General features: G+C 44.3%; 2 protein-coding genes across 5 annotated transcripts in view; one reads left to right on the top strand and one right to left on the bottom strand.

The window, feature by feature from the left end:
• CENPP (centromere protein P) overlaps positions 1-771 on the bottom strand; it is a 230,375-nt gene extending 229,604 nt beyond the window's left edge. The window contains exon 1 of the mRNA XM_045043496.1: positions 726-771. The gene's annotated coding sequence lies outside the window, so the exon portion shown is untranslated. The remainder of the gene's footprint in view (positions 1-725) is intronic.
• Positions 16-26,504, top strand: NOL8 (nucleolar protein 8). Of its 4 annotated transcripts, none has more exons than XR_006589078.1 (17): positions 16-315; positions 1,295-1,522; positions 2,101-2,163; positions 3,510-3,588; positions 5,280-5,415; positions 5,929-5,997; positions 7,975-9,807; positions 11,306-11,413; positions 12,139-12,258; positions 12,487-12,577; positions 15,143-15,281; positions 16,873-16,950; positions 21,897-22,165; positions 23,586-23,712; positions 23,822-24,101; positions 24,206-24,279; positions 25,452-25,497. XR_006589078.1 is itself a non-coding variant. In XM_006939005.5 (17 exons), the coding sequence occupies exons 2-17, from the start codon at positions 1,384-1,386 to the stop codon at positions 26,044-26,046; spliced, it is 3,456 nt and encodes a 1,151-aa protein (XP_006939067.4). In that variant the 5' UTR covers positions 18-315; positions 1,295-1,383; the 3' UTR covers positions 26,047-26,504. The 4 variants fall into 4 exon arrangements, 3 of the variants coding, with proteins under 3 accessions (XP_006939067.4, XP_003995351.4, XP_023098956.2); XM_006939005.5 differs by lacking the exon at positions 23,822-24,101 and adding an exon at positions 25,996-26,504 and having other exon boundaries at positions 18-315; positions 25,452-25,531; XM_003995302.6 differs by lacking the exons at positions 16-315; positions 23,822-24,101 and adding exons at positions 450-635; positions 25,996-26,504 and having other exon boundaries at positions 25,452-25,531.
• Positions 26,505-26,580: the final 76 nt, after the last annotated feature.

Here is a 26,580-nt window from a genome sequence, read left to right as displayed (position 1 = left end):
CCCCCCCCCCCCCCCCGCTGTCTCTTCCGCCGCCCTAGACAGAGAGTCGAAGAACCGAGGGCGTGGATTCTTTAAAGTACGAATCAGAGAATTTCGGTTTGGGGTCCTTTGCGGACATTGAGGGCAGAGTGGCGAGGCGCCGCAGTACTCCAGAGGACCGCAAAGGAAACAAGGAGCGCCCTGGAACTGAGTGTGGTAACGGAACTTTAGGAGCCTGGATTGGAACTCGAGTAGGAAGGACTACAGAACGTGCCTGTTGGGCCACGTGACTGGAAGTTAGGGGCATGGGCGCCGCTGGCTGCGGAAGACAACGTGGTGAGGAGGGATTTGGGGCGTTGGAAGTGACCGGGTTGTGTGGCACCCTTTCCTTTTCCGTTTTTGGGTCTCCGGGAGGGAGAAGACTGGGGTGGGCAGGCTGAGGACGGGGGAGGCTACCAAATAGATGTAGGCTGACGCCCGGAACACGAGCCGTGCTTTGGGATTCTGGGCGCAGTTTTGGGGTCGCGCGTAGGAGGGGTCACTTATCCAGTCGGAGCTGAGATGAGCGGGATGAACGATCTCAGGATGGGCCTTAAATCGCAGCAATTCTGGAATAGAGACTCTTCCGAGTCTCTTCTAATCCAACAAGTTCCCTAGTATGCGTTAAGAATTACAGGTTCTGAAATTAGATCTGGTTTATTACTGAGGCTTCGCCGCTATTTGTCCTAATGGGAGAATGACTTCACCTGTCCTGCTCATCTAAACCACTTTGTACAACGCTGGCACGTAGTGTTAAAAACAGCAACAACAACCCTGTATTCTCTGTGGTATCGGTTGCTCTCATTGTGACTGAACAGCGCTTTGCAGATGCTTGTGTTGTGACGTAACGTTGTAGTTTTGCCATTTGTATACATCTCATATGACCGGGAAACTCCAGGATGGAGAGCTTTTTATCCTGTAGCGTATTAACCTGACCCATCCCATTTTTGTCAGCTTTTGTTACAGTGAATGTGTGGATGGATAAAAGAAAAACACCTGGAATATGCATTAGTGAAAGGGACTAGAGTATAATATCATGGTCATTTAGAGGGAAAGAATTTTCCTGTACCTGTGTTTGTATGAGTGTGAGGTGTTGTTCCAAAGTGTGTTCGTGGAAAATGTGGATGTAGGGCGTGAGCAGAGTCTCCAGTGATGAAATTTGGAAGACAACAGAAAGTCAAACACAGGTCCAGGCGACCAAGTTGAAGTAGAAGTTGCAGGGAAAGTAGTTCGGTTTGGTTTGTTTCATTTTGTTGTTTTTTGTTTGTTTTTTTAGATTTGAGAAGAACTAAGGGAAAGAATTCTCCTGCACAGATAGTGAATAATTTTTCTTATTAGAACACCCTAAGTGTATGCCCAGCATTCATGAAAGCCAACAGAGAAGTGAAGCGCCTTTTTGTGGGCGGCCTTGGCCAGAACATTTCCAGGGCAGACCTACAAAATCAGTTCAGCAGATTTGGAGAAGTTTCTGATGTGGAGATCATCACACGAAAAGATGACAAAGGTAAATTTATACTCCTTCATGGGTTGTTAAAGGCAGATACGATTCATATCAATATCACAAAATAAAGGAACCCTGGAGGTGAATGTTAGCCTTGAACACTGAAAGTATTTCATTACAAGATACTGTTGTGTGTATGCCATCCCTCTGCCCTTTGCCTTGAAGGTGTTATGTAAAATGTGGAACTTGCTCAGAATTACATTTCTGGGATCAAAAAGCATTCTAAATTCCAAAACATCTGCTTTGTGAAACATGCAACTTTCAATTTTCAGAGCTAAAATTCTAATATTTCCAAGGTGTCCTGTTAAATAGAATATCACTAACATACAACAAGCAAAATGTTTAACTGACTGCTTAACATTTATTTTCTTAATTCTTTTGGAATATGTTGAAAATCATGCTTAGAAAAATGCAATCTTTGTATCCAATGAAAAATAAAGATTTTTCTTTGAAAGAGTAAAGTTCCAAGAGTCATTTTTTTTAATTTAGAAACTTAATCATTTTTACATTGTTTTCTGGGTAGGAGTTTAAGGTTTGGTTTTTGTTTTGTTCTGTTCTTTGTTTTTTTTTTTTTTTTTTAGGAAATCCGCAGAAAGTCTTTGCGTATATCAACATCAGACTAGCAGAAGCAGACCTGAACAAGTGTAAGATTGTTACTATGCTTTGTATTCTATTTGCCATTTCATGTCATTGTGTAACTTGACAGCTACTTTTAAGACATCCAGAGGAATAGCCATGGTCAAGGGAATTCTAGTATCCTACCATTCAGGATGTGTTTAGGTCCATCCCATCTGGTGTCAGCAGACATATAGCAGCACATTGCTAGTGGGTTTGCTCAAAAATGGTATTCTCAAATATTTGGGGCAAGAGACATGCTTTCATAGGAACTGCCTGTGACATATACGCCCTTGGGTATATGCCATACTCCCTTCCTCAATGTGTTCATTTTTAGGCAGCTAATTCTTGTCATTAAGCACTGTTAGGAGAGGACTTTAGATGAAATCTCTACCAGTAAGTTGAGTAAAGCTGAGGGTAAACTGTGGCCTTCAATGAAGTAGGAAGGAGAGATAATTGGTACTGCCACTGATGTAGTAACTTATGCTCGTTACTTGAGTCTAAAAAGTCAAAAGACACTGAAAAGAGAACATGCTAATAAAGAAAGAGGGCCATCAGCCTTCTGTGTTATTATTTGCAAAAAAAAAAAAAAAATTTTTTTTTTTTATTTATTCTCTTGTACAGTGAGAAATAAGTGGTGGTAAAGAACTCATCAGTTCTGCTGTGCGACCTGTGACAAGTTGTTTCAACTAGAAGCCCCAGTTTATCTGATGTATGACAAAGATACTGCTGACCTAATAATATCACTGCAGAAATTAAACCGAGTAATACATTACTACATACTACATGTGGTAGTACCTACCACATGGAAACTTCTGTCAGTGGTTCTTATTAAAGAAGCTGGTAGCAGGTATTGAGAAAAATCAGTTACTAGGGCATAGCATTTGAAACACCGTGTAGTCACTTGTGGCTAATTTATTTGCAAGTTACATAGTGATAATTTGTGAGGTGATAAGTAAAAGCTGTACAGGGTTTCAGTGTCCTCTGATTCACCTTAGAAAATTATACTCCTGTTTTTTAGTTTTAGCATGGGAGATAACAATAAAATGCTAAATAAATGTCAATCATCTACCAGAGGTTCCTGGCATCACTTTGTGAAGGAGTGACAAATTTTGCTATATTTTACACATTTGCCTCATTCTGTTCTTCCAGGAACAGAAGGGAACACTGAGCAATAGGGAGCATAAGGACTCTTGGGGTGAATGGCTCAACTGAGACCACAGCCTAGGCCTTTTCTCCCAGGCTTTGTTTTCTTTACTTCTGTGTCCTTTTGTGATCGATAAGTGTACTTTTCTTAGTACTAATTGTAAAAATCACTTGCTGCAATATATTTTAGCACTGGCGTGTGTTTGGATAACGATTCTTTACTTTATAGGTATGTCTGTTTTAAATAAAACAAAATGGAAAGGTGGAACACTACAAATTCAGCTAGCAAAAGAAAGTTTTTTGCACAGGTAAGATTTGCTTGGCATGGATTTAAACCGTATTTTGTTATATTGTAAATGGTTTTATACATTCACTTAATTGATTTGAAACTGTCAAGTAATATGTTATTACAGTCCTAGCAAATTTAGGCATTACAAGTAGAGCTAAAGTCCCTTTGAACTGTGACTCCCCATGACCCCAGACCCACCGAAAAAAAGATAATGCAATGCATTTACGTATGTTTTAACTCATATAAATATATACCTATTTTATTTTTTTACACACAATTTTCTGTGATGATGTAGATCTTCCCCCTTCTTTGTAGTGATTGTTTAATTGTTTCAGAAAATAGCTATACCACAGGTACTGGTTATCCCCCACTCATGATGAACATTTAGACTATTTCTACCCGTCATAAGAGATGACCTTGGAGGATGGCAGCTGCACGGTGTGTGAGTTCCTTGGGTTCCTGTCAGAAGGGGAGTTGTTGTATGATAGGGTTATGTACATTTAAAATTTTAATAGACACTATTAAGTGTTTATGTTGATTTTGGTTCTTAAAGCGAGTGCCATACAAAGATACAAAGAAAATAGGAAGTTTCTGTATGAGAGGCATAGGTTTAATTCTGCAAGTGATTTAAGAACAAGACAGTATAATAATCATTAGAGCATTTTAAGATTCTAAAGATATTATTCTCAGGGAGAAAAGAGTAGTTTGGGAGCTTTCCAAATAGGAAACATTTTCGGGAAGTACAGCTGCAGTAACCAAGAGAGTTGACTAGATTGTTCTAGGCCAGGGAAATGGCAGGGTCTAAAACAGGTGTCAAGCAGCATGCTGAAGGCATATTTTGAAGGACTGGTCTAGTGACAGAGGTGAGAATTTGACTTTGTTCTTCAGCTCAGGGCCTCTGTGAACAGGGTAGTGATGGAACTTGATCTAGGGGCAATTCAGTGCCTACTCTGTGCTAGAACTAGAGCCCTGGTCCTGGGCAGGGTGAGTGTGGAGTGTCTGGGCAGGCATGCCTGAGGAGCATGAATCTGACAGTCGTGGAAGGAAGAACATAAAGGAAACAGACCAGGGGCAAGAGGCTGGTGAGGACTGGTCAGTGCAGCTGCCCAGGCCTGAGTAAGGTAGGGGAGTTTGAATTGGAAGGTTGAGATGGCATTCTGTATTCTCTTCATTAAGAGCATGGAAATAGAGCACCTTGGTGGCTCAGTCATTAAGCATCTGACTTTGGCTCAGGTCATGATCTCACAGTTCGTGAATTCGAGTCCCACATTGAGTGAGCTCGAGCCCCACTTCTCTCTCTCTCCCCCTCTCCCCCTCTCCCCCTCTCCCCCTCTCCCCCTCTCCCCCTCCCTCTCCCCCTCCCTCTCCCCCTCCCCCTCCCTCTCCCCCTCCCTCTCCCTCTCCTCCTCCCTCTCCCTCTCCTCCTCTCTCTCTCTCTCTCTCTCTCTCTCTCTCTCTCTCTCTCTCTCTGCCTCTAAGTGTAGAAATAATCAAGACTTGGCAGACTGGGCTCTGAAAGACACCCCTTCCTCCTGAAGAAGAGTGAAGGGGTTGAGGGTGAATAAGATGCCAATAGTGAGTAAGCCGAAAGGGAAAAGTGAGAGATCCTAAATGATTACATAAAGTCAGACAACTTTACAGTAGTAAAATAAAACACTGTCAATACATGGTTGGTTGTTTTAACTCTTATTTGTATCTTCTTTGATTCAGATTGGCCCAAGAGAGAGAAGAAGCAAAAGCAAAGAAAGAAAAATCAACGATAGGCAACACCAACTTCTTGGAGAAGATGGGTGTGGTGGATTTCCATGTGAAGGCTGTGCCAGGGACCGAAGTGCCAGGGCACAAAGTGAGTGTCCACTGGCAACCCCAAGTTGCCCAGGCACCGAGTCCTGAGACCATGTGACTGCGACTGTCGTGTCTAGAATGGCTGCTTTTTCCCTTGATTTGAGGCACCTAATATAGGCAGTGCTTAGGGTTTTCAGTGTGCATTTACAACTCTCAGATAAGCACAGTTCTCCCTCATTTTACAGAAAGAAATCAAAAGTGGAGGTGGGTCTCCCAAGGGACATACATAGGTGGTGAGGCGTACAGGCAGGTCCCAACTTTGCCTTCTTAATGCGTGCTGTTAGCTGTTGGCATCCCACGTGGTGTGTATGGGACCGATGGCTGTCCCGCTTCTCCTTCTTTCTTTCCCCAAACACTTTTTTTGAGAACTCCAGTTTCATTATCAAAAACAAAACCCAACAGTAATCATGGCCCACTGTGAGTTTGATTTTTTTTATGGTGTTTATGCAATATGGTTAATCTTTTCTGTTTGTGACATGTACAGTAAATGTATTCCTTTTTCTTTTTTTTTTAGAATTGGGTTGTGAGTAAATTTGGAAGAGTATTACCAGTCCTTCACCTAAAGAATCAACATAAACGTAAGATATCCTTTGCAAACAGCCTTTCAAAGTGATTAGTATTTACCTCAGCAACGGATACTTGCAAAAGTTCACCTCATCACATTAGGATTTCACTGCCTCTGTCAGTAAATCTTAGATTATTTTTTTACAATTTTTATGTTCTCAATTTCTAGGCAAGGTAAGACCTACCCACTTGCATGTTTGAAACAATGAGAGGTTTTATATTAGTGAATGACTCTCAAAGAAGCACTTTTATGGATTAACTTTCATATCCTCCTTGTCTGATATGGATTCAAAGCCATTGCCAAAGGCGCTAAAGAAGGCGGGGTGGGGGGGTGGAGGCTCGGGCCATTGTTAAAGAAGGTTTCGGAGGAAGTGAGGTATGGTTTGCATTAATAGAAAGTGGTAGGAAGACCAGTAGTTAGGAGCGTGTGGACAGGCAGGAGACTGGTGTGTGCCGAAGTAGTGTGGATCCTGGATGAGTGAACGCGGATGCCTGTTCCCTTGAGGAAACACAGTCAGGTTGTGCAGGACCTTGAATTCCTAGCATCCTGGACTTCTGGACAGAGGGTGCCACCTGTGTATTCTTTAGCAGTAACCCGCGTGCTGGTCAGTCTGGGAAACAGAAGCCGCTCCGGGTATTTCAGAGCAGATGCAGTGCATACACTGGTTTAAAAAAGTGCTGGAGGAGCAAGCAGCTGGCAGTTAGAGAGTCCGAGGGTAATAACCGCAGTACAGCACCCCACCCCGGGGCTAGAGAAGTACAGGTATGTCCTTGTTGCTCACAGCTGCTGTGCTACTGTGGCCCCCGGACAACTGGCCACAGCCGCTTCTGCTCTCCCTGCTGCTGGCCCTAACATCAGGGAGAGCAGACTTCCTCTCAGCCTTCCACCAGTGGCAGCAGCGGACAGCAAAGAGGAGGGTATTGAAGGACAGATGGTGTGGAGCTGGAGACAGCAGACGCTGCCCAGCACACCTCACATATTTGGCGGGCGTTCAGTAGTTCCTAAATGCTGAAAGCAACTTACATTTGCCTGTTCACAGGTCTTAGTTAATCAGCATGTGCTAGCTGTCATCACAGCACTTTGACACTAGCTAGAATCTTTCTAGACTGTGTTAGCAACAAAACAGGCCTGGAAAGAATTACTAGCTTTTTAAAAATTTTTTTTTTATTTTGTATTTTTTTACATTTATTTGTTTTGAGAGATAGCACAAGCGGGGAAAGGGCAGAGAGAGAGGGAGACACAGAATCTGAAGCAGGCTCCAGCCTCTGAGCTGTCAGCACAGAGCCCGATGTGGGGCCTGAACTCACAAACTGTGAGATCATGACCTGAGCCGAAGTCGGACAGTCAACCGACTGAGCCACCCAGGCGCCCCTTGTTTTTGTTTTCAATAATCTTTACCACCAACATGGGGCTTGAACTCAATACCCCGAGATCAAGAGTGGCATGCTCTACCGACTGAGCCACCCATGTGCCCCACTAGCTTTCTGATAAAGATCTGCGGGATGCCCTGCAGAGTGAGCGGGATGTGGGATAGATGCTCCTGAGCTGAGAAGATCAGAGCTGGGATGAGCCAGTACTGAGAAGGCAGGAATGGTCGAGAGGAGTGGAGAGTAAAGGCTTTGCAGCAGCTGGCCATGCCCCACTGGGTACCCCTTTCTACTCAGCTGTACAGTATCAGCTCAGTGGATGGATTTCTCAGATTTACAGAAAACAGTGTGTGGCCCCTATGCCTGCTATGTAACCTGAATGGGTTTGCCATTTCTGCTGCCTAACAGTGGTGGCACTCGGATTTAACTCTGGACATGCTGTGGAAAGCTCAGTTCCGCAGACCCTGAGGTCACTGAGTGAAGGGCTCGTTCTGTTGGATGGGAAAAAGAGGATTAGCTCTGAGTAAGTGACCCGCCTTAAGATTGCACAGTACTCAGTATGCTTCACCAGATTCTTAAGTTTTCCCAAAACCTAGTGCCTCTGTTTTATTCCTTGACTTTTGGTGACATCATGAAGTATGACCCATCAAAATACTGTCACAACTTAAAGAAGATTGGGGACGATGTCACAGATGTCACCCCTGTGTCCCACCTCACTTGGGAACTGGAAGGAGGGGATGATCCCATGAGTAAGAAGCGACGAGGGGAGTTCTTTGCCGCTCACAGCCCCCCCAGGAAGAGGATCAAAGTGCAGAAGGACGAGGCATGTGCTGCGTTTCCAGCTGTAAGAACAAGACCCAGCAGGGTTCCGGGGAGTCTGCAGCCCCTACAGCAAGAAGTGGCACAGGAAACACCCTGTGATCCTGTTACTCCTCCGTTACTGCGTGTACCTGCTTCTCGTAGCCAGAAACTTAAAAATGTATTTGTTCAGACTGCTGGCACGGGAACTACCAGGAACAGAAATCACATGTCTGATGATGATACACATTCCGAAGAAGAAATAAGACTACTGATCACAAGAGAGGAAAGCCTGGAGAAAACTGTGCGGTCGTCAATAGATGAATCTGCAAACGAGCCCTTCGAAGTTGTAAGGGGTGATTTCAAACCAGATGTTCGCAAACTGCGCTCTTTACCAGGGTTAGGTGATGCCTCTTGCCTGGCTGGTGAAGACCATGTCATAGGAAGCGATTGCAACTATGATTCAGGAGACACAGATGAGATCATTGCAACAAGGAAAAAGCCCAGTGAGGTCAAAAGCAGTACAGAATTTTCACAAATGGAAACGTCTGTACACAAGAAAGCTTTGAAAAATAGAAAAAACTGTGAGCTTTCTGATCACTCTGTTGAAGCCCAAAACAGAAAAACCAACGCGGAACTAGCCGTCAGTCCCGGGGCTACATCCCACTCCAACAGCTGTGAAGATGTGGGCTCTGTGTCAGAATGCAGTGGGTCTGAGGAAGATGAGGAGTACAATGCTCTGATGAGAAACTGCCGTCGTGTGAGTCTCACTTTAACTGATCTGGAACAGCTGGCTGGCAGTGACCTGCAGGCACCAGGACATGACCCTGAGAGCGGTGACCAGGAAACCCCCGCCAAGTGTGACGAGGCCTCCAAGAGCCACAGGACTCGGGATGGCCTCCAGAGACGCCAGCAGTGTATCCATCCTGCGGAGATAGTGGCCGCCCTGCTAGAAGGAGAAGAAAACACCCATGGAAAACAGAAACCAAAGGAAAACAGCCTAAAGCTGAAATTCCAGGCTTTCAAGGGGGTACGCTGTCTCTATGGAAAGGAATCAGTAAAAAAAACCCTGAAAGACAGAGTGGCCTCTGACGATACAAATAAAGATCAGCATTCCTTGAAACGTGATCCCAGTGGCCTGTCCACAGGAAAGGGGTCCCCATGCGCTAATGACTCACCAAGCGAACTAACTCCTCTCCAACATGCAAAGAAGGCAAGTGACCCAAACCAAATGCAGCTTGAAAAGAGACAATCCACTTTTGAGAGCAAGGATCGCAAGATGGTGTCCCCAAGCAATTCGGAGAGGGGAAGTAGAAGTCCTACTTCTAGTCTGTTGCCGTTAAAAGATGAGAAATCTTTAAGTCTTGGTATAAAGACCCCCAGGATCGGCTTTGATAAAGACGGTTACCACGGGACCAGAAAGACAAGAGAGGGCTCTGGAAGGAGCAGCCACATGGCCCCTGGGAAAGCACTGGAGGGCTCTTCCAGGAGAGCCGCTCAGGGCAGCAGCACGGACTCCCCACTTCCTGTAACCGCTTGGTCAGGCTTGCCCGCTAAGGGTAAGCATACTGACGATAACGAGAAACGTTTGGCAGCCTTGGAGGAAAGGCGGAAGGCAAAAGAAGTGCGGAAGCAGCTGGTTCATAACGCCCTGGCAGATTTGGTGAGTGCGTGCCCAGTCTGGACACCACGAGGCTACCCTTCCTTCCTGTGAAGATCCTCATGCCCCTCAGAGCCTCTGTCCCAGCACCGACCTGTTCCGTGTTGTGTCCCTTTTGTTAGAAGATTTGGTCACCTTGTTTTTAGCATAGACCAGAGAAGTTGAGATTAAACTATTTACTGAAAACATTCTTAATTTGTTTTAATCTAAAGTTTTCCTCCTGATTTCTTTTCTTTTAAAAGCTTTAACTACTATAGGTCAGTGATGTGTCCTAACATGTCCGACTTCACATGTAAGTCACTTGCCAGTGGTTTATGTCTCACTAAAATTCACCGTAATGAGGCTTTATGCATTTTTTGCACAACTGTGTGCGTCTGCGAAGTCCCAGACTTCACAGTAAGTGCTAGACTTAGGGAATGAGGATCTTGGTCCCTGCCTCTGGTGGTCGTTGTCTCATCCCGTTTCAGTGCCCCAGGACCCAGAGAGAAGAGTGCCCGTGCACCCTCAGTACAAGGAGGTGCAGCACGTCAGCCAGGGGCAAGGGTGGGGGCTCCCTCAGCCTGAATGGACTCTGAGGTAGAAGGATCAGTGAGAACTGGTTGGGCAGAAGTAGGAGGGTGGGAAGGGAGAGGGAAGGGGTTCCGTGGGAGGGAAGCAGTTTGTACAGAAGTGAGCGTTGGCAGCCACTATAGCCGAATGGACAGAGGACAAGGGTGCTCGAGAGAAGCAGGGCAAGTTGTGAAAGGCTGTGGAGGTTGGACTTTATTCTGTGGCTGGAAAGGAAGAGAGTGAAGATTAGTTGTGTATATATCGGAACAGGAGTCAGCAAACCATGGCTCGCAGGCCATCCGTCCCGTTTTGGTACAGTCTCCAAGCTGAGAATGGTTTTCACATTTAAAAGGGTTCAAAAAAGGGGCGCCTGGGTGGCTCAGTCAGCTGAGCATCCGACTTCAGCTCAGGTCATGATCTCACTGTCCGAGAGTTTGAGCCCCGCATCAGACTCTGTGCTGACAGCTCACATCCTGGAGCCTGTTTCAGATTCTGTGTCTCCCTCTCTCTCTGCCCCTCCCCTACTCATGCTCTGTCTCTCTCTCTCTCTCAAAAATAAACATTAAAAAAAATTTTTTTTAAAGTTCAAAAAGGAAGAATACAGGACCAAGATCATATATGGTCTGCAAAGCCTGAAATATTTACTCTCTGGTTCTTTAGAGAAAATATTTGCCGGCCTCTATCTGGGTAAGATTGTTCAGACTATGACAAACAAGTGAAATGGGACAAATCTGGAACTGGAGAATCTTTGGGAGGTCATGAGCCAGAACCAGGGCAGTGACAGTGGGAATAGATTTAAAAGATACCAAGAAGGTCCACTGGACCAACTGGACACAGAGAGGAAGAAGTTTTAAGTTTGCCTGTTGGGAAACAAGTGGGATGAGAAGGGGCCTTGTCCGGGGAAGGAAAGAGGGGCTATCTGCAGCTGTAAAGCTCTTGTTGACTTCTCTAGGATGGTCATCCAGAGGACAAGCCAACACACATCATCTTTGGTTCTGACAGCGACACAGAGGAGACACCAACTCGGGAGCAAAGCCACCCAGGAGAGGAGCCAGTAAAAGTAAGTATCTCAGGAAGTCCACATGGGCATTCACCACTCTTGCAGATCTGTTTCTGCCTACTGCAGACCAAGACCTCCCCACAACTGCCAGGTTCAATGTAAAATCCTCCAGAGCCACAGTAGCCCCAGGGCTCCCCAGGCTACCACACACACAGACACCAGGGACCTTACAGATTTTCCCCCACATGTACCTGCCTTCCACATTGTCTGCCAGGTAACAACAGTCCTAGTGACACCCTGTAGAGTGTGTCCTGTATGACATCCACACCCCCATGCCCAATCCAGACTGCACTGGGAGCCTCGACATTAGTGACCCAAGCAAGAGGCCAAGTCAATGTCACGGAGTCAGGACTTTGCATTCTGACTGTCCAGCCTTTCCTGGGAGAGGCATCTGGGTTACTGGTTCTTAAGTATGGGCTTAAGATTACGTAAAGAAGGAATTGCAGGGGCGCCTGGGTGGCTCAGTCAGTTAGGCATCCGACTTCAGCTCGGGTCATGATCTCACGGTCAGTGAGTTCGAGCCCCACGTCGGGCTCTGTGCTGCCAGCTCAGAGCCTGGAGCCTGCTTCGGATTCTGTGTCTCCCTCTCTCTCTGCCCTTCCCCCGCTCATGATCTGTCTCCCTCTGTCTCAAAAATAAACATTTAAAAAAAAATTTTTTTTTTTTTAAAGAAGGAATTGCAGATTGTCTCGGTTGTTAATAAACTCTGTCTGCATCTGTTCCAGGAGTCTGTGAGTAGAGCATCTGGGAAGCTGTTTGACAGTGAGGATGAGGAATCCGACTCTGAAGATGACAGCCACAGGTTCAGAATTAAACCTCAGTTTGAGGGCAGAGCTGGGCGGAAGGTTAGTAAAGGCTGAAAATACACCTGTAACACGTCCATGTTTTTGACACAGTTGTTAAATCTGCGTAAGTGCAGGCTGACCCAGATCTGCTCCCCGGTGTTCGGTGTTCATTTTGATGGGTTCATGGGTGGTGAGATTATGCAAACACTAACGTAATTTGAGGGTGAGGGGAGGGAGGGGAAGCATTGTCTTGTATCATGGCTATCGATTATCTGTGTGTCTGTGTAGCTCATGGACTTACAGTCTCACTTCGGCACCGATGACAGATTCCGCATGGACTCACGATTTCTGGAAAGTGACAGTGAGGAGGAACGGGAAGGTAAACACCTACTGTCCGAACCGTCCTGTGTCAGAGCTGGGGTTCCCTGGGGAGTCGTCTGGTCTGGCCCCTTTGCTCGCCATGTGGGGAGCCTGCACCCCAAGACTTCCGGGTGTGAGGCCCATGACCCACTGTTGCTTACTCAGTACTCCTTGAACTTGTTGGTATATATTAAGCTGCCAGAAAGGACAGGAAAGACCCCGTCTTCCTCTGCCCTGTCCCTGGCACAGGGGAGAAGGATGGGCCCTACCTGACAGTAGTTTGGTAGGTCCTGGCAAGGTTGGGGAAGATGGTTAAGTTCCACCTGGCTTTCTAGAAACAAAAGCATTGGTCTTCCGCCCAGCGTGCATGCTGGGTGCAGGTCCTTCAGAAGCAGTACCCCACCAAGTGCCAGTCTGCTTGCATTCGTCCCAGTGTGGGCACATTGGCAGCAGTGACGATCTCTGACTTCCTTCTCAGCAGTGGCTCCAGACTTTCTCTACAAGACCTTCTGTGCTTAAGTTTCCATCTTATCCTTGGAGAAAACCCTCCCCTCCCACCTGGCCTGGAGGAGGGTCACTTCAAGTGAGGCCCCTACTTCCCTCTCGGGTCTCTGTACCTCTCTGTCCTCACAGCGCGTTTCTGCCCTTCCTGACTTAATCTTGGGCCTCACCATTCATACTTGCTGTCCCTCCTTCTCAGGGGTGTGCTCCTGCTGACAGGGCCATTCCTTCCACCTTACCAGCTTCACCCACCTTTTTCATTCTAAATTGCATCTGAATCAGAAGCAGTTGGCTTTTTATTGTAGACTCTAACAAAGTTCTCTTTTGGTCAGCAGAAGAGTGGACGCAGGATTAAAGCGAAAGTTGGCTAATGTCGGGGAAAAGACAAGAGCCCCGAGTAAGGGTCCTTGCCCCATTTTTATTAGGATCAGAAGGCTTACAAACGTGGCGATGGATGTGCACAAAGGGACAATGAATCTGTGAACATTAACTTGGTGGCCATGAGAGAAAGGGGTCTTGAAGATATTCGTGGATAGGGGTTTGGGTTAACACAAACCAAATCCTGGCGCCGGGCAGTCAGGTTGAAGGTTGTTTACAGCAGACCTGAGGCAGCACCTCTGTTTATCTTAGCTAGCCTAGGGGATGAGACAGATAGGGGGAATAACTTCAGGGTTGACAAGACACTTTTTCTTTTGTTAACCATCTCCACTCCGGGCTGCTTTGCCTGCATCGCAGTGGTCCAAAGTCCAATTCACCAACGTACCTAACCTGGCCCTATTCTCCTATGAAAACAGCTTTCTGCTATAGTACTAAATTTGGGGTGCTTTCACCCTGAATGTCTAATCTTGTTGTTCCTATGTGTTGGGCACCTTTGTGCCATTTCTATTTCAGGTCTTTGCCTCTCTCTCTCTATTTTGGGGGGCTCAGCACCCCCTCCCTATTTTGGGGTGCCTTTGCACCTCCCTATTCCTGGCACCTTTGTGCCTCCCTATTCTCGGGGTGTTTGCACCCCCTTATTCTTGGGGTGCCAATCTGATTTACCCATACTCGGGTGTGAGCATTTTATGACTTTGTATTTCTTTATGCCTCGTCAACCCATTGTTGTAAGCCCGGGGGATTCCTAAGCTTATCCCCACAGCTTTTTATTGAAAATGCACTCTTTGCTTTGACACTTTCTTCTTTGAGGTGACTGTCCTGTGCAAGAAACGCTTCTGGAAACCAGGGTTTGGAGAGCAGGTTCTGCAGGGTCCACATCAGCGTGCCCGTCAGAGCCGCTCGAGCACTTCCCTGAGGAGGCGGGAGCGGGCAGAGCAAATTGGCCTGCATTTAGCGCTGCATGTGGAGGTCGCTTTCGGAACCTCTGCCTCTTGGGTCTGGGTCCACACGACACTCTTCTGACTTGTGGACCCTCCCAGCAGTGAGCAACCCCACTCAGTGCAGTGGTGTTTCCTCAGCTTCCGCCTCGCCGGCCTGCCCATGGTGTCTGTCCCTGTCGACCACCCGCCTTGAGATGTCCTCTCTTTGCTCCCTTTGTACCAAAATTCCCTTGTTTTCTCCCAATTCTTGTTCCTGGTTCCCGAGGTTCTGTAGGTAGGTCCCTGTGGCTTTAGCCTTCTCTTGTACGTGGGCATTTCCCAAATGTGGGTCATCTTTGCTCCTGACTGTTCTTTTCTCAGTGCCATCTTTCACTACCTTCTGTTTTTAGATTTACGTGTAATTTAAATAACATTTTTAAAATGTTAAAAAAAAAAAAGTTTAATTAGTTTTGTAATTAATATCTTGCTCTTACATTTTCAATATTTACCTTAAAATTTTTGAGTTGCCACTGAAAGCCATTAAATGCAATTATGTTTTCATAATTACAAACAAGAATGGGACTTTTCATTTGTTGGTCATGAGACTTCTGGATTCCCTGTGGCACTGAGGGGCGTGGGGACAGGAAGGCTAGGAAGGTGGGGTTTGGCCCTTCTTTCGCCTGTCTGAATGTGCTTTGCCCGTGTTTGGGTACTTGTAAATGTTTGATGGTTGAGACTGCTCAGGTAATGTTTGCCAAGAGATTGTTAATTACCCTTTTAACTCTTAGAGGAAAACGACAGCAGAACTGCCGAGGAAGAAGAGCTTGCTGCCGAGAAGCTCAAAACTCTGGACGTTGTGCAGAGTGTTTTGCAAACCACCCTCAGCGATTCTACACACAAAGGATCAGTAGCTGCTAAGAAATTTAAGTATGGTTTATGTTCCATCCCATTCCATCCTGTTTTCCTTTGACGTAAATGCCTTATTGAACTCTGTATAAAAGTAGACCATTGTAAATGTTCTGGGGAGTGTGGTTGGCAGTATGTATCGGTCCCTTAAAAATATACTTCTCTTTGATCCAGGTTCACTCCAGGAAACTAATCTTAAATTTTTTCTCTGTGTATGTACTTAGATGTCACAACAGCATTGCTTCCATTAGTGAAGCAGCTGGACAGTGATTTAAATATTAACTGTAGGGGCACTTGCATGGCTCAGTTAAGTGTCCAACTTTTTTTTTTTTTTTTACTTTTATTTATTTTTGAGAAAATGTGGGAGGGGCTGAGAGACAGAGAAAATCCCAAGCAGGCTCCACACTGACAGGACAGAGCCTGATGCGGGGCTCGAACTCAAACCAAGAGATTGTGACCTGAGCTGAAGTCAGACACTCAACTCACTGAGCCACCCAGGTGCCCCAAGTATCCAACTCTTGATCTCACCTCATGTCTTGATCTCAGGATCGCGAGTTCAAGCCTCATGCTGGGCTCTGTGCTAGGGGTGAAGCCTGCTTTAAAAAATAAATATTGGGGCACCTGGGTGGCTCAGTCAGTTGAGTGTCCGGCTTCGGCTTGGGTCATGGTCTCACGGCTCATGGGTTTGAATCCCGTGTCAGGCTCTGGTGCTGACAGCTCAGGGCCTGGAGCCTGCTTCAGATTCTGTGTCTCCCTCTCTCTCTGCCCCTAACCCACTCACATTCTGTCTCTGTCTCTCTCAAAAATAAATAAACATTTATAAATAAATAAATTAAATAAATACTGTGAAACTTTATAAATGTGGCAATTTATACTACAGAAAATTTTAAACACATAATTTGGAAAGACTAGTGTTTCTTATACACCAGCTTCTACAATCACTACCATGTGACCAGTTTTCTTTTTTTTGTTTTTTTTGTTTTAATTTTTTTTTTTTATGTTTTTATTTATTTTTGAGACAAAGGGAAAGCATGAGCTGGGGAGGGACAGAGACAGAGGGAGACAGGAACCAAAATGGGCTCCATGCTGACAGCAGAGAGCCTGATGCAGGGCTCAAACTCATGAGCTGCGAGATCATGAGCTGAGCTGAAGTTGGATGCCTAGCCGACTGAGCCACCCAGGTGCCCCTTGTTTTGTTTTGTTTTAATGTAAACTCTACACCCAAAGTGGGGCTTGAACTCAGGACCCTAAGATCAAGAGTCACATGCTCTACTGACTGAGCCAGCTCGGCATCCCCAGTTTTCCTTTCTATACCTTTACTCACCTCCCCAACTTTCCCCCCTAAAATATTTTATGCAAATCCAGTTTTATCCATATTTTAGTAAGTGTAAAATAGTTTTTAATGTTAAAAAAAGATCCAGGGAAACTCAAAACTGGGTAATTTAAAATATGACTGTCTCTAACAAGATTCTGACACTCTTCTTTGGTTGTGTGGTTTTGTCTTGCTCAAAAATTGGAATAGCTCCAATGTCGACTTACGATTTACTATTAACTTTTTGCATTATGTTCTGATTTCTCTCTCCCAATTTATTCCTGTCTGTCGTTTACATAGGGATGTCATACGTTATGATCCAACAAGGCATGACCATGCCACTTACGAAAGGAAGACCGATGATAAGCCAAAAGAAAGGTAAGCCAGCTACTTCTCTCTGGAGGAGGATCATAGAAATTAATCTCATTTCAGACAATAGTAGTAGATAGTAGCCAATATCTATCCATTTGTCCACATTGCGTTTAATTTAAGACCAGGGAGGGAAAAGTTAGAGTAGAATTATTGATGTGGCGGAGAAAGTCTTACCTTTTAACAAAGAAGTCTCATGCAAGTAAATGGCATGTGTTCCTGGGCTGCTCTGGTGCCTCCTACTTGTATTAGTTTCTTGTGGCTGTTGTAACAAATTACCACAAACTTAACTGCCTTAAAACCACAAAAGTTACTGGGAGTCTGAAGTCAAGGTTATTGGAAGAACTACGTTCTCTTGCGTTCAGGGGAAACATCTGTTCCCACCTCTCTCCTGGCCTCAGGTGACTGCCAGCAGCCCATGGTGGTCCTCGCCTGGCTGTGTTCCTCCATCACTGGAGTCTCTATATCTGTCTTCATGTGGCCTCCTCTTCTCTGCATCTTTCATCTCCGTGTCTGTTATCAGCACACTTGTGATTACATTTAGGGCCTGTCTGGATAATCCTGGAAAATCTCTTCTTTGCAAGGTACTTAAAAACTGTGCAAAAACCCTTTTTCCAAATCAGGTAATGTTCACAGGTTTTAGAAAGTAGGGCCTGGACATCTCTTTTTGAGGGCAGCGATTCAGTCCACTCACTCCTTCAGTGTGGTAGGAACTTGTGTTTCCCATACATGCCCTATTAGTTTGACAAATACGGCACATGTGTGGAGCAACCACCAAGTCTGCCTCGTTTAATTCCTTCATTTTCGGGCTGTGAAAATCACTAAAGGCATGTGGTATTCTGAATTAAATCCTGGAAGAAAAAAGATATCTGTGGAGAAACTGGGGAAACGAGAATAAGGTTTGAGTTTAGTTAATAGCGATGACCCTATGTTAATATTAGTTTTGACCATTGTACCAGAGTTACGGAAGATGCTACCATGTGGGGAAACTAAGTAAAGGCTATTTGGGAATGATGTACTGTCTTTGTAACCTTTCTGTAAATCTAAAATTTTTCCAAGATTAAAGGTTTCTTTTAAAAAGAATCAGATCAGACCAAAGTAGAAGTAATATAAACATTTCCTGCAACGTAGAATTTTTGTATGTTATTCCAAATAACCCACATTGAACGTGGCATTTGAATAGGGTATATTTTGTATATTTATTTTTATATGTAGGATGTATTATCTATTGTTGCATTAAAAATTATCTGAAACTTAGCACCTTAAAACCACAAAGACTTAGTACCTCAAAGTTTCTGTGAGCAGCCTCTGTAGGCGGTTCTGGCCAGGGTCTTTCAAGAGGTTGTGGTCAGAATGTTGCCCTGGGCTTCAGTCTCCGCAGGCTCGACTGAGGCTGGATGGCCTGCCTCCAAGATGGCTCCTTCTCATGGCTGTGGGCCAATCCCTCACCTTGTTGGCCTCTCCATTAGGCCGCTTAAGTGCCCTCATAACAGGGCAGCTGTCTTCCCTCAGAGCCGGTGACCCAAAAGAGAAGGAGGAGGCACAGTGTGTTTTATGACCTAGCCTTGAGCCACACACTGACAATCGGCCCTGTTCAGTTTTCTTGAAACAAGTCTCTAATTCCAACCCATAGTTTGGTTGGGGGAATGGGGGTGGCTTGTAAACACCACCTCTCAAAGGGAGAAGTGACGAGGAATTTGTGAACACATTTAAAACCACCGTTATGCACCTCCTGGCACAGATTGTTTATATTCCTGCCACATGGAAAATATGCTCACCCCCTCCCTGGCTTCCCCGGGACCCTCACTTCTACAATATCCATTCAGAATCTGGGATGCTGTCATCCAAATCCCATCTAGAGGCAAATGAGGCTGAATGTTGTAATTCCTAGAGTACGACACCTTGAGTGCAGGTCTTGTAATTAGAGACGGGAGAGAACTGTGAACCAGAGAGACTGGTTACTGCCCGTTCTCGAACACAGTGGTGGGACAGGTACAGGATGGCCACCGTGAGCTCTGCTGTCCAGAGAGGATACAGGAGGCACAGGGGGCACCAGTCCGGAAGAGCTTTGACAAACATTTTGACAAAAAAGCTTTGGACAAACATTGGGAGTTCTTAGATTAGAACTGTGGGCCTGGTAATAATTCTCCACGGTCTTGACTCCGCCTTTTGGATCATCCTTCCTTTTTCATGAATGGTCGCATGGGGTTGTGGCTAAGTAATTTTCTCAGCCTTCTTTTTCCTAGTAGAAATGTGGGAATCCAAAAGCCTTTTCCTTGTAGAATATCATGGTACTTATCAATCCAGGCTAGTGTTTCTCTTAACCTATTTCTCTTAAAATATTTGTGAATCTCCTGTGAATCTCCTATGGGTTCACTCCCATTAGACAGGAGCCACACCCACAGATCATTTGGGGACCAGCTTATTTTCCTGTGGACTTCTGCTGAGACACCACCTTTAAATTCTTCAGGAGCCTCGTTTGAACAGTTGAAGTTTCTGGGCTATGGCTATGGTCTTAACAAAGGATTTTGTTTTATATTTAGACTGGGGTCTACACATTTCTCTGTTAAAAGATCAGATAGTAAATATATTAGGCTTTGCAGGCCACAAGGTCTCTGTTGCAGTACTCCAGTCTGCCTTTGTAATAGGAAGGCAGTCACAGGCAATATGTGAGTGAGGGAGGCTGGCTTCCAATAAAATTACGAGTAAGACACTAACATTTGCATTTCATGTAATCTTCCATGTCACAAAGTCATTTTCTCTTTATTTTTTTCCAACCATTTCAGACTGTAAAAGATTGCATTGTAGCTTGCATCCCACACATAAATAGGCAACAACCTGACTTTGGTCCTTGGGCTCTGGTTTGCTAACGCCTGCTTTAGACTATGTTTTCTGAGTCTTAGATTTGCTCTTTGCTTAGAAGCCAGTTCTTAAATTTCATGTCATTTGTGTTCTAGAAATTAGGAGTCTTCAAGACCATGAGGTCCTAGCTTCTTATAAGAAATATCTTCCTTCAGTGAAACTATCTGCTCGCGTTGTACTGCAAGCAGCAAGAAGAAACCAGCAAATACCCTCAGACCTTCCCAGACACCTTCCTAGCTAGCTTCTTGTTCATAGGCATGTCCCAGGGCCCACTTTAACAGAGGTGATGCAGTGCTGCTGAACTTCCTGCCATGGCATAGCAAGGATCCCTTTCCCCCAGGTTTCCAGTAGCGTTTGCCTCAATTTCCCACAGCCCTACCTGCAGCCTCCTCAGTGGCTATGTAGTTTCTACTGGCAGTTTCTGCAAGGCTCTTCAGGCTCTTGCCTACACCCTCATTGCTGCCTCCTGACCTGCCCATTACCTGGACTGTGCAGCCCCTCCTCTGGTTTATATTTGTTAGAGCAGCACTTGACACCTCGGTACCAAAATCTGCATCCATCATGAATCTCTGTGTAAAAAACTTCCCCAAGACTGAATAGCTTCGCCTTAAAGATTTATTAGGTCCCAATTTCTGTGGGTCAGGAATTTGGGAGTCTTTACTGGGTAGTTAAGGGGCTCTCAGAAAGCTGCATTCTCCGAGGGCTCAAGACTGCCTGCAAGATGGCTCACCTACATCTGTTGGCAGGAGGCCTCCATTCTTGCCTCTTGTTTGGCTGTTTGAGTGCCCTCAGGGCATGGCAGCTGGCTTCCCCCAGAGACGGTGGGCCGGGAGAGAGCAAGGAGTACCTTGTGACCCTCATCTCCATAATCACACACCGTCACATCAGCCTTACTCCACTCCTCAAGAGGTCATTAAGTCCAGCCCACACTCAAGGGATGGGAAATTAACTCCCACATCATAAAAATGGATCAAAGGATCTTTAGACCACTTTTAAAACTGCCATATGGGATGAGCACTGGGTGTTGTATGGAAGCCAATTTGACAATAAATCATATTACTAAAAATAAAAATGCCATAAGATGGTTCAGTGATAATCATGTGGAACTGTCTGAAGTACACCGTTTCTCAGGGTTCAGTCTCATAGAAGGCATATCTGTCCTTAAATCCTGGCCAGGTTGGTTTTCTAAATGAAGTATTAAAAGTATCTCTCTGTGACAGTCTCCCTCAAGAAGGCATTCATTTAGGACATCTTGTTCACTTAGTATTTTAGAATAGGTAATACAGTTAGAATTTTGGCCCAATACTACTCATGATATATGGAGTGGACTCTAATAGGAAGAATGATTTTAGTCTTGTAATAGTTAAAAACCCAGTATTGGAAATAATCATGGAACTTTTTATCCCAACTTCAAAGACAAAAATAAATGCAGAGCAGGTTTAAAATGACATCAACATTCCATATCAAAACACAGTAGACTTAGCACATTTATAATTCATTTCTAAAACCAATGTTGTAAAAGCCACAGAATTTTACTTTTTAAATGTTTATTTTTATTTTGAGAGAGAGAGACAATACGAGCAGGGGAGGAGCAGAGAGAGAATCCCAAGCTGGCTCTGCACTGTCTGCATGGAGCCCGATGTGGGGCTCCATGACACGAACCGTGAGATCATGACCTGAGCTGAAATCGAGTCAGAAGCTCCACCGACTTAGCCACCCAGGCGCCCCAAAATTCACAGAACTTTAGAACTTATAAAGATCTTAAAAGTTATCTGGTTTAGCATGTTCATTTTGCAGGTGCGGAAACTGAGGCCTTTGTGGTTAAGTGATTTTCTTAAAACTAATATCTTAGGTGTGATTTATGGAATGTAACTCAGGATAGGAGGGAGATATGATTCTTGTGTAATGTTTGGAGCTGTTTGACATGGTTTTCTGTATTAAAAGCTTATTGGTCAAGATTCTGCTTTTATGAGTAGAGTTTCATATGTGGATCCTCTGGGTTGTTGAAAGAATGGGTTAGTTTTCCAAGGTGTTCTAATTTCTGGCAGCTGATGGTCTCTTTGTGACGTGCGTGTCTGTATGTGTCCCTGCAGTAAAGCAAAACGGAGGAAGAAAAGGGAGGAGGCTGAGAAGCTGCCTGAGGTATCTAAAGAGATGTATTATAACATTGCTGCAGACTTAAAAGAAATATTTCAAACTACAAAAGTTACCAGTGAAACAGCAGACGACACGCCCTCTACTGAGAATCCTGATGGCGAGAAGGTCGAAGTCCATGAGCCCGTGCCTCTGACAGCTGGGGCCTGGCAGCCTGGCGGGTTCACATTCTCCTTTTTTGATTCAGATGCTAAAGATGTAAAGGAAGGTACTTTCTAAATTGTTTTAACTTTTTTACTTCAGGCAGCTTGAACGTAATAGATTGAGTCTACATTAAATGTAATAATGTAACATTAGTTGAAAAGAGAATTATTCTCTTCCACCTCAATGAACAATAGCAGATTCAGTATTATATGGCCAAAACCACGTGCCTGGAGCTGTGTTCACACAGCAAGAAGGGTTTTTGCACTTGAAGGAGCAGACGTCTAGCTGCCACTTGAAGGGGAGCATGTACTGTGCAGCATTCCTTCTCCTGGATGGAAATAATCATAAGAAATATAGGGAGTCATTTATTTAAGTAGCTTCTGTCTTACATGCAGTTGGAAAAACCAGGACCTGTAGCAAGCCGGTGCCATCTGGTGGGGAAAGGTGGAAATAGGCAACCTTGGCTTTATACAGATGCACTGTCATCGACATGCTGGTTGCTTCCCACTTAATCCTGGGAAATGTGCCAGAGCCTGGAGAAAAACACAAACTGCAGCACGTACAGTTTTGCGTTCCGTTTCAGGAGGTTCATGTCTGGAGGCCAGCGTGACCCAGAAGTTAACAGTAGCTGTTAGTTAGGCTGCTCTCCCTTAGTGTTTAAGATGGAAGTGCAGCTGTTGTGGAAGCTCACCGAGAAGCCGGCTGTGCCCATGTAAGAGAATGCCGCACACCCACCTACAGTGTGATACCATGCTTAAAGTAGCATCCATGCGTGCAGCAGATAAGTACTTAGTGTCATTTCTCTGGTCCTCTGACAGGAGGGCAGTGATCCAGTTTTTCAAAATTTGTTCTTAAGTAAGATACAGTACATCATGTGCTCTGCTTACATTATTCTCTTGCATGTGATGTCCCTCTGAGTAGCAAGGTCAGTCCTAAACTGCTGAGCAGACCTGGTGCGATGACTGTAACTCTTCTGAAAGCCAGGTGTGAGAAAATTCACTTTGAAATGAGTGCTGAGACGCCTCGGGTGTGATTTCCATGCTCCAGGAATCAGGGGCACTGTCCACATCTTATAGCAGTGGCTTGTTCAGCGGTTCCAGAAAGACCATTTGGAAACTGAAAATGTAAAGACAGATGTTTCCTTTCCTCACTGATGAATAAACAGGGAAACGTGGTTTCACTGCAACATGTTCTATTTTGGGCTTCTCTTGCTAGCACTTTTGTTCTTTTATGTTACACATTTATAAACCTTTAGTTTTTATATCTTTTTATAGTATTACTATATTTCTTGTCAGATCACCTTGGTAATGCCAAAAAAACATGACACTTTGTCTCCATTAATATTGAAAATCCAAAAAGATACTATTGATTTTAAATTAATGATTAAGATACTGGACCCTTAGAGCTATGTGTGCATGGTCAAAGTGGTCACATGAGTGTGATCAGGTACAGTCCTGTCCCCTTTCATTGCCATGATGATACAGATGCCTATAGAGTTGAGACAGTGAGAACTGGGAAGGTTGTCTGGCAGGGAGCCCCTCGTTTCCAAGACAGCAGTTCTGAAGAGGAGGATGTTACAGAAGAAACAGACGACAGGAAGCCCAGCCCCAGGTAAGCAGTCTCTTTCTGTGCAGGTCTGTTTCATAATTTGTAGAGCTGTAGACATGCTGATAGAACTATCCAAATTTATCTTCACAAGACAACTTAATTTTCTTTTCAGCTTCTTTAGAGTTCTCTAGCCTTTCTGTAACAGGGATCACGTCTCTTCCTTAAAACTGGATAGCACCCTGTGAGGGGTATGAAGTCCTGGGTCTGGCAGGAGGACCCTGGAATGTCCCATGGGAAACACTGGCAGATGGGGTAGCAACACTGGGGTGAGACGGTCAGCCACCACCATGGGACATAAGTCTTCATTACCAAAGCTTCAGGTAGAAGAGAGGATGCTGAATACAGGGTGGAGTCACTTTAAATCAGGGCAAAATGAGCAAAACATAAAGCAGGTATATTTAAGGAATAGTTCATTTATATTTTCAGAACATTTCATCTGAAATGTTGAAATTAAGTAACCAGTGTCTCTCTCTCTCCCCTCCCTCTCTTGTTTCAGAGAAGAAGTATCAGTACCTGAGAAAGAGACTACAAGATTTTTCTTTTTTTCTAAGAATGATGAAAGACTTCATAGTGAGTCCATTTCTGGATTAAATGATATAGAACAAGAAATGGTACAGCTCTCACACTGTGCACTCCAATACAGAAACACGCATCCAAGAAAGTATTTGGCAAAAATTTTGATCCTTTGCAATGCCATGTGGTTCAGCTGTCTCTGTTTTTGGACTCACACAGGTAGACTGGTTAAGCTCTGGAAGATGAAAGCTCCCACTCCCCACCTCCCTCCCTCATTCATCATCATCATCATCAACAAAGGCTTCTTTGTTGTGAGGACTTGCTTAGATGCTAGATGGGCAAAACTCCTGTTTTTCATACCCTGAACATTCATGTGAAAACTGAGGCTCTTGGTGAACTCATTTTTTTTTTCAATCACCTAAGTTTATCTTTTTAAATATAATTTATTGTCAAATTGGCTTACATACAACAACCAGTGCTCATCCCAACAGGTGCCCTCCTCAATGCCCATCACCCATTTTCCCTCCCCCTGCCCATCCACCCTGTTTGTTCTCTGTGTTTAAGTCTTTTGTGGTTTGCCTCCCTCCCTCTGTTTGTGACTATTTTTTCCCCTTCCCCTCCCCCATGGTCTTCTGTTAAGTTTCTCTAGATCCACATATGAGTGAAAACATTGGATATCTGTCCTTTTCTGACTTATTTCACTCAGCATAATACCCTCCACTTCCATCCACACTGCTGCAAATGGCATGATTTCATTCTTTCTCATTGCCAAGGAGTATTCCATTGTGGTGAACTCATTTCTTAAAGCCTAGCACAAACAGAAAGCAAGATACATAATAGTAAATGATACATAAACGGTAAAAATTCTAGTGGCTCTATATTTTCATTTTGTAAAAAAAAAAAATATTTTTTAAAATAGCATAAATTGTAGGGGCGCCTGGTGACTCAGTTGGTTAAGCGTCGAACTCTTGGTCACGGCTCAGGAAGTGATTCGCGGGCATGGGATCAAGCCCAGTGTCAGGCTCTGCACTGAGAGCATGGAGCCTGTTTGGGATTCTTTCTCTCAAAATAAATAAACATTTTCTAAAAATAAATAAAATGAAATTAGCATATATTGGGGAAAAAACGTTGTTAACTAGAATCGAAGACCTTGATAATGCCAGCACTAGCATATCATCTATTTTAAAGGCATTAATCTTCTGCCTTGTCTTTTGATTTTCCCTTATGAGGTTCTCATTTATTCTGGAGAGGAGTGGGAAGTAATATCAGCAGGAATTCTTGGGAGGCCAGAACAAACAACTTGCGTATGGTGAGTAACAGTATCCCCATATTGTCTCCTCAGATGGATGCACTGTTATGTCTGTGTGTTAGTATTTGTCTGGTGTAAGAAATCGATGGTAAGGAGTAACGTGTAAGACACAAATGGTGACACCTGAGGCCATGATTTAACCTCTCAAGAGTCACCATGGAGGAAGGGACTCTGTTTAGGTCATGCCATATCTGGTGCAGGTGAGGAACCTAAGAGCAGCCACCTGTGTGAGCAAGTTCCCGCCATGCTTGTTAAGTAACAGTAAGTCCTGAGTTTGGGGAACACTAAAATATGGTTTCCATATTTAAAAAGTTTGAATATTCCTTGTTCATTCCAAGTGAGCACTCCCATAATGCTTTCCATAATCCTGACACTGAATAACCTAAATTTTACTTTATAGTTACTCAACACTTGAAAGTGATTCACATTTATTTTTAACAAAGGCTTGATTTACGTTTTTCTAGGACTGTCGGAAGAAACATAAAGATGCCAAAAGGAGAGTGAAACCAAAATAATATTAAATGTCAGCATTGGTTTTGATACTGAATATGAGCAAGGCTTACCTATGGAAATCGGGTGATGCAGAAAATAATTTTAAGTGAGAAAGAATTCAGATTGAAGGGATTCAAAATCTGCCTGGTTGATATCACTCTGTTTGCTATCTTTTTCTGTGGATTTGCTTGTATCTCTTTGTAAGTAATTCTGCAAAAAATTAACATGAACTTTTTTTTTAAACAAAGCACAAGACAACCCCTCAAAATACTTTTTATATATAATCTCTGTGCTATCTTCAGTAACTAATGGGTATCTTCTAATTTAGAGTTTACATCAAGTCTTTTTAAATGTATGGGTAAGAGCACTTGTGTTTTCCAAGTTAGGCTTTGTGTGAATTATAGGCTACATGAAATATGTATTTTTGATTGTATATTGTCATTTTTTTAACAGATGAATACAAATCAGTCTGAGTTCTGTACTTGTGTCCTGATAAACAACTAACTGAAATGCAAGACATTTCAGATAAGCATCATAGGAGAGTTCTCTGAGGACCA

The sequence above is a fragment of the Felis catus genome, chromosome D4, assembly GCF_018350175.1.
Source record: "Felis catus isolate Fca126 chromosome D4, F.catus_Fca126_mat1.0, whole genome shotgun sequence".
NCBI lineage: Eukaryota > Metazoa > Chordata > Mammalia > Carnivora > Felidae > Felis > Felis catus.
Note: the sequence above shows the minus strand (reverse complement) of the source record. Positions and strands in the feature narration are given on the sequence as shown.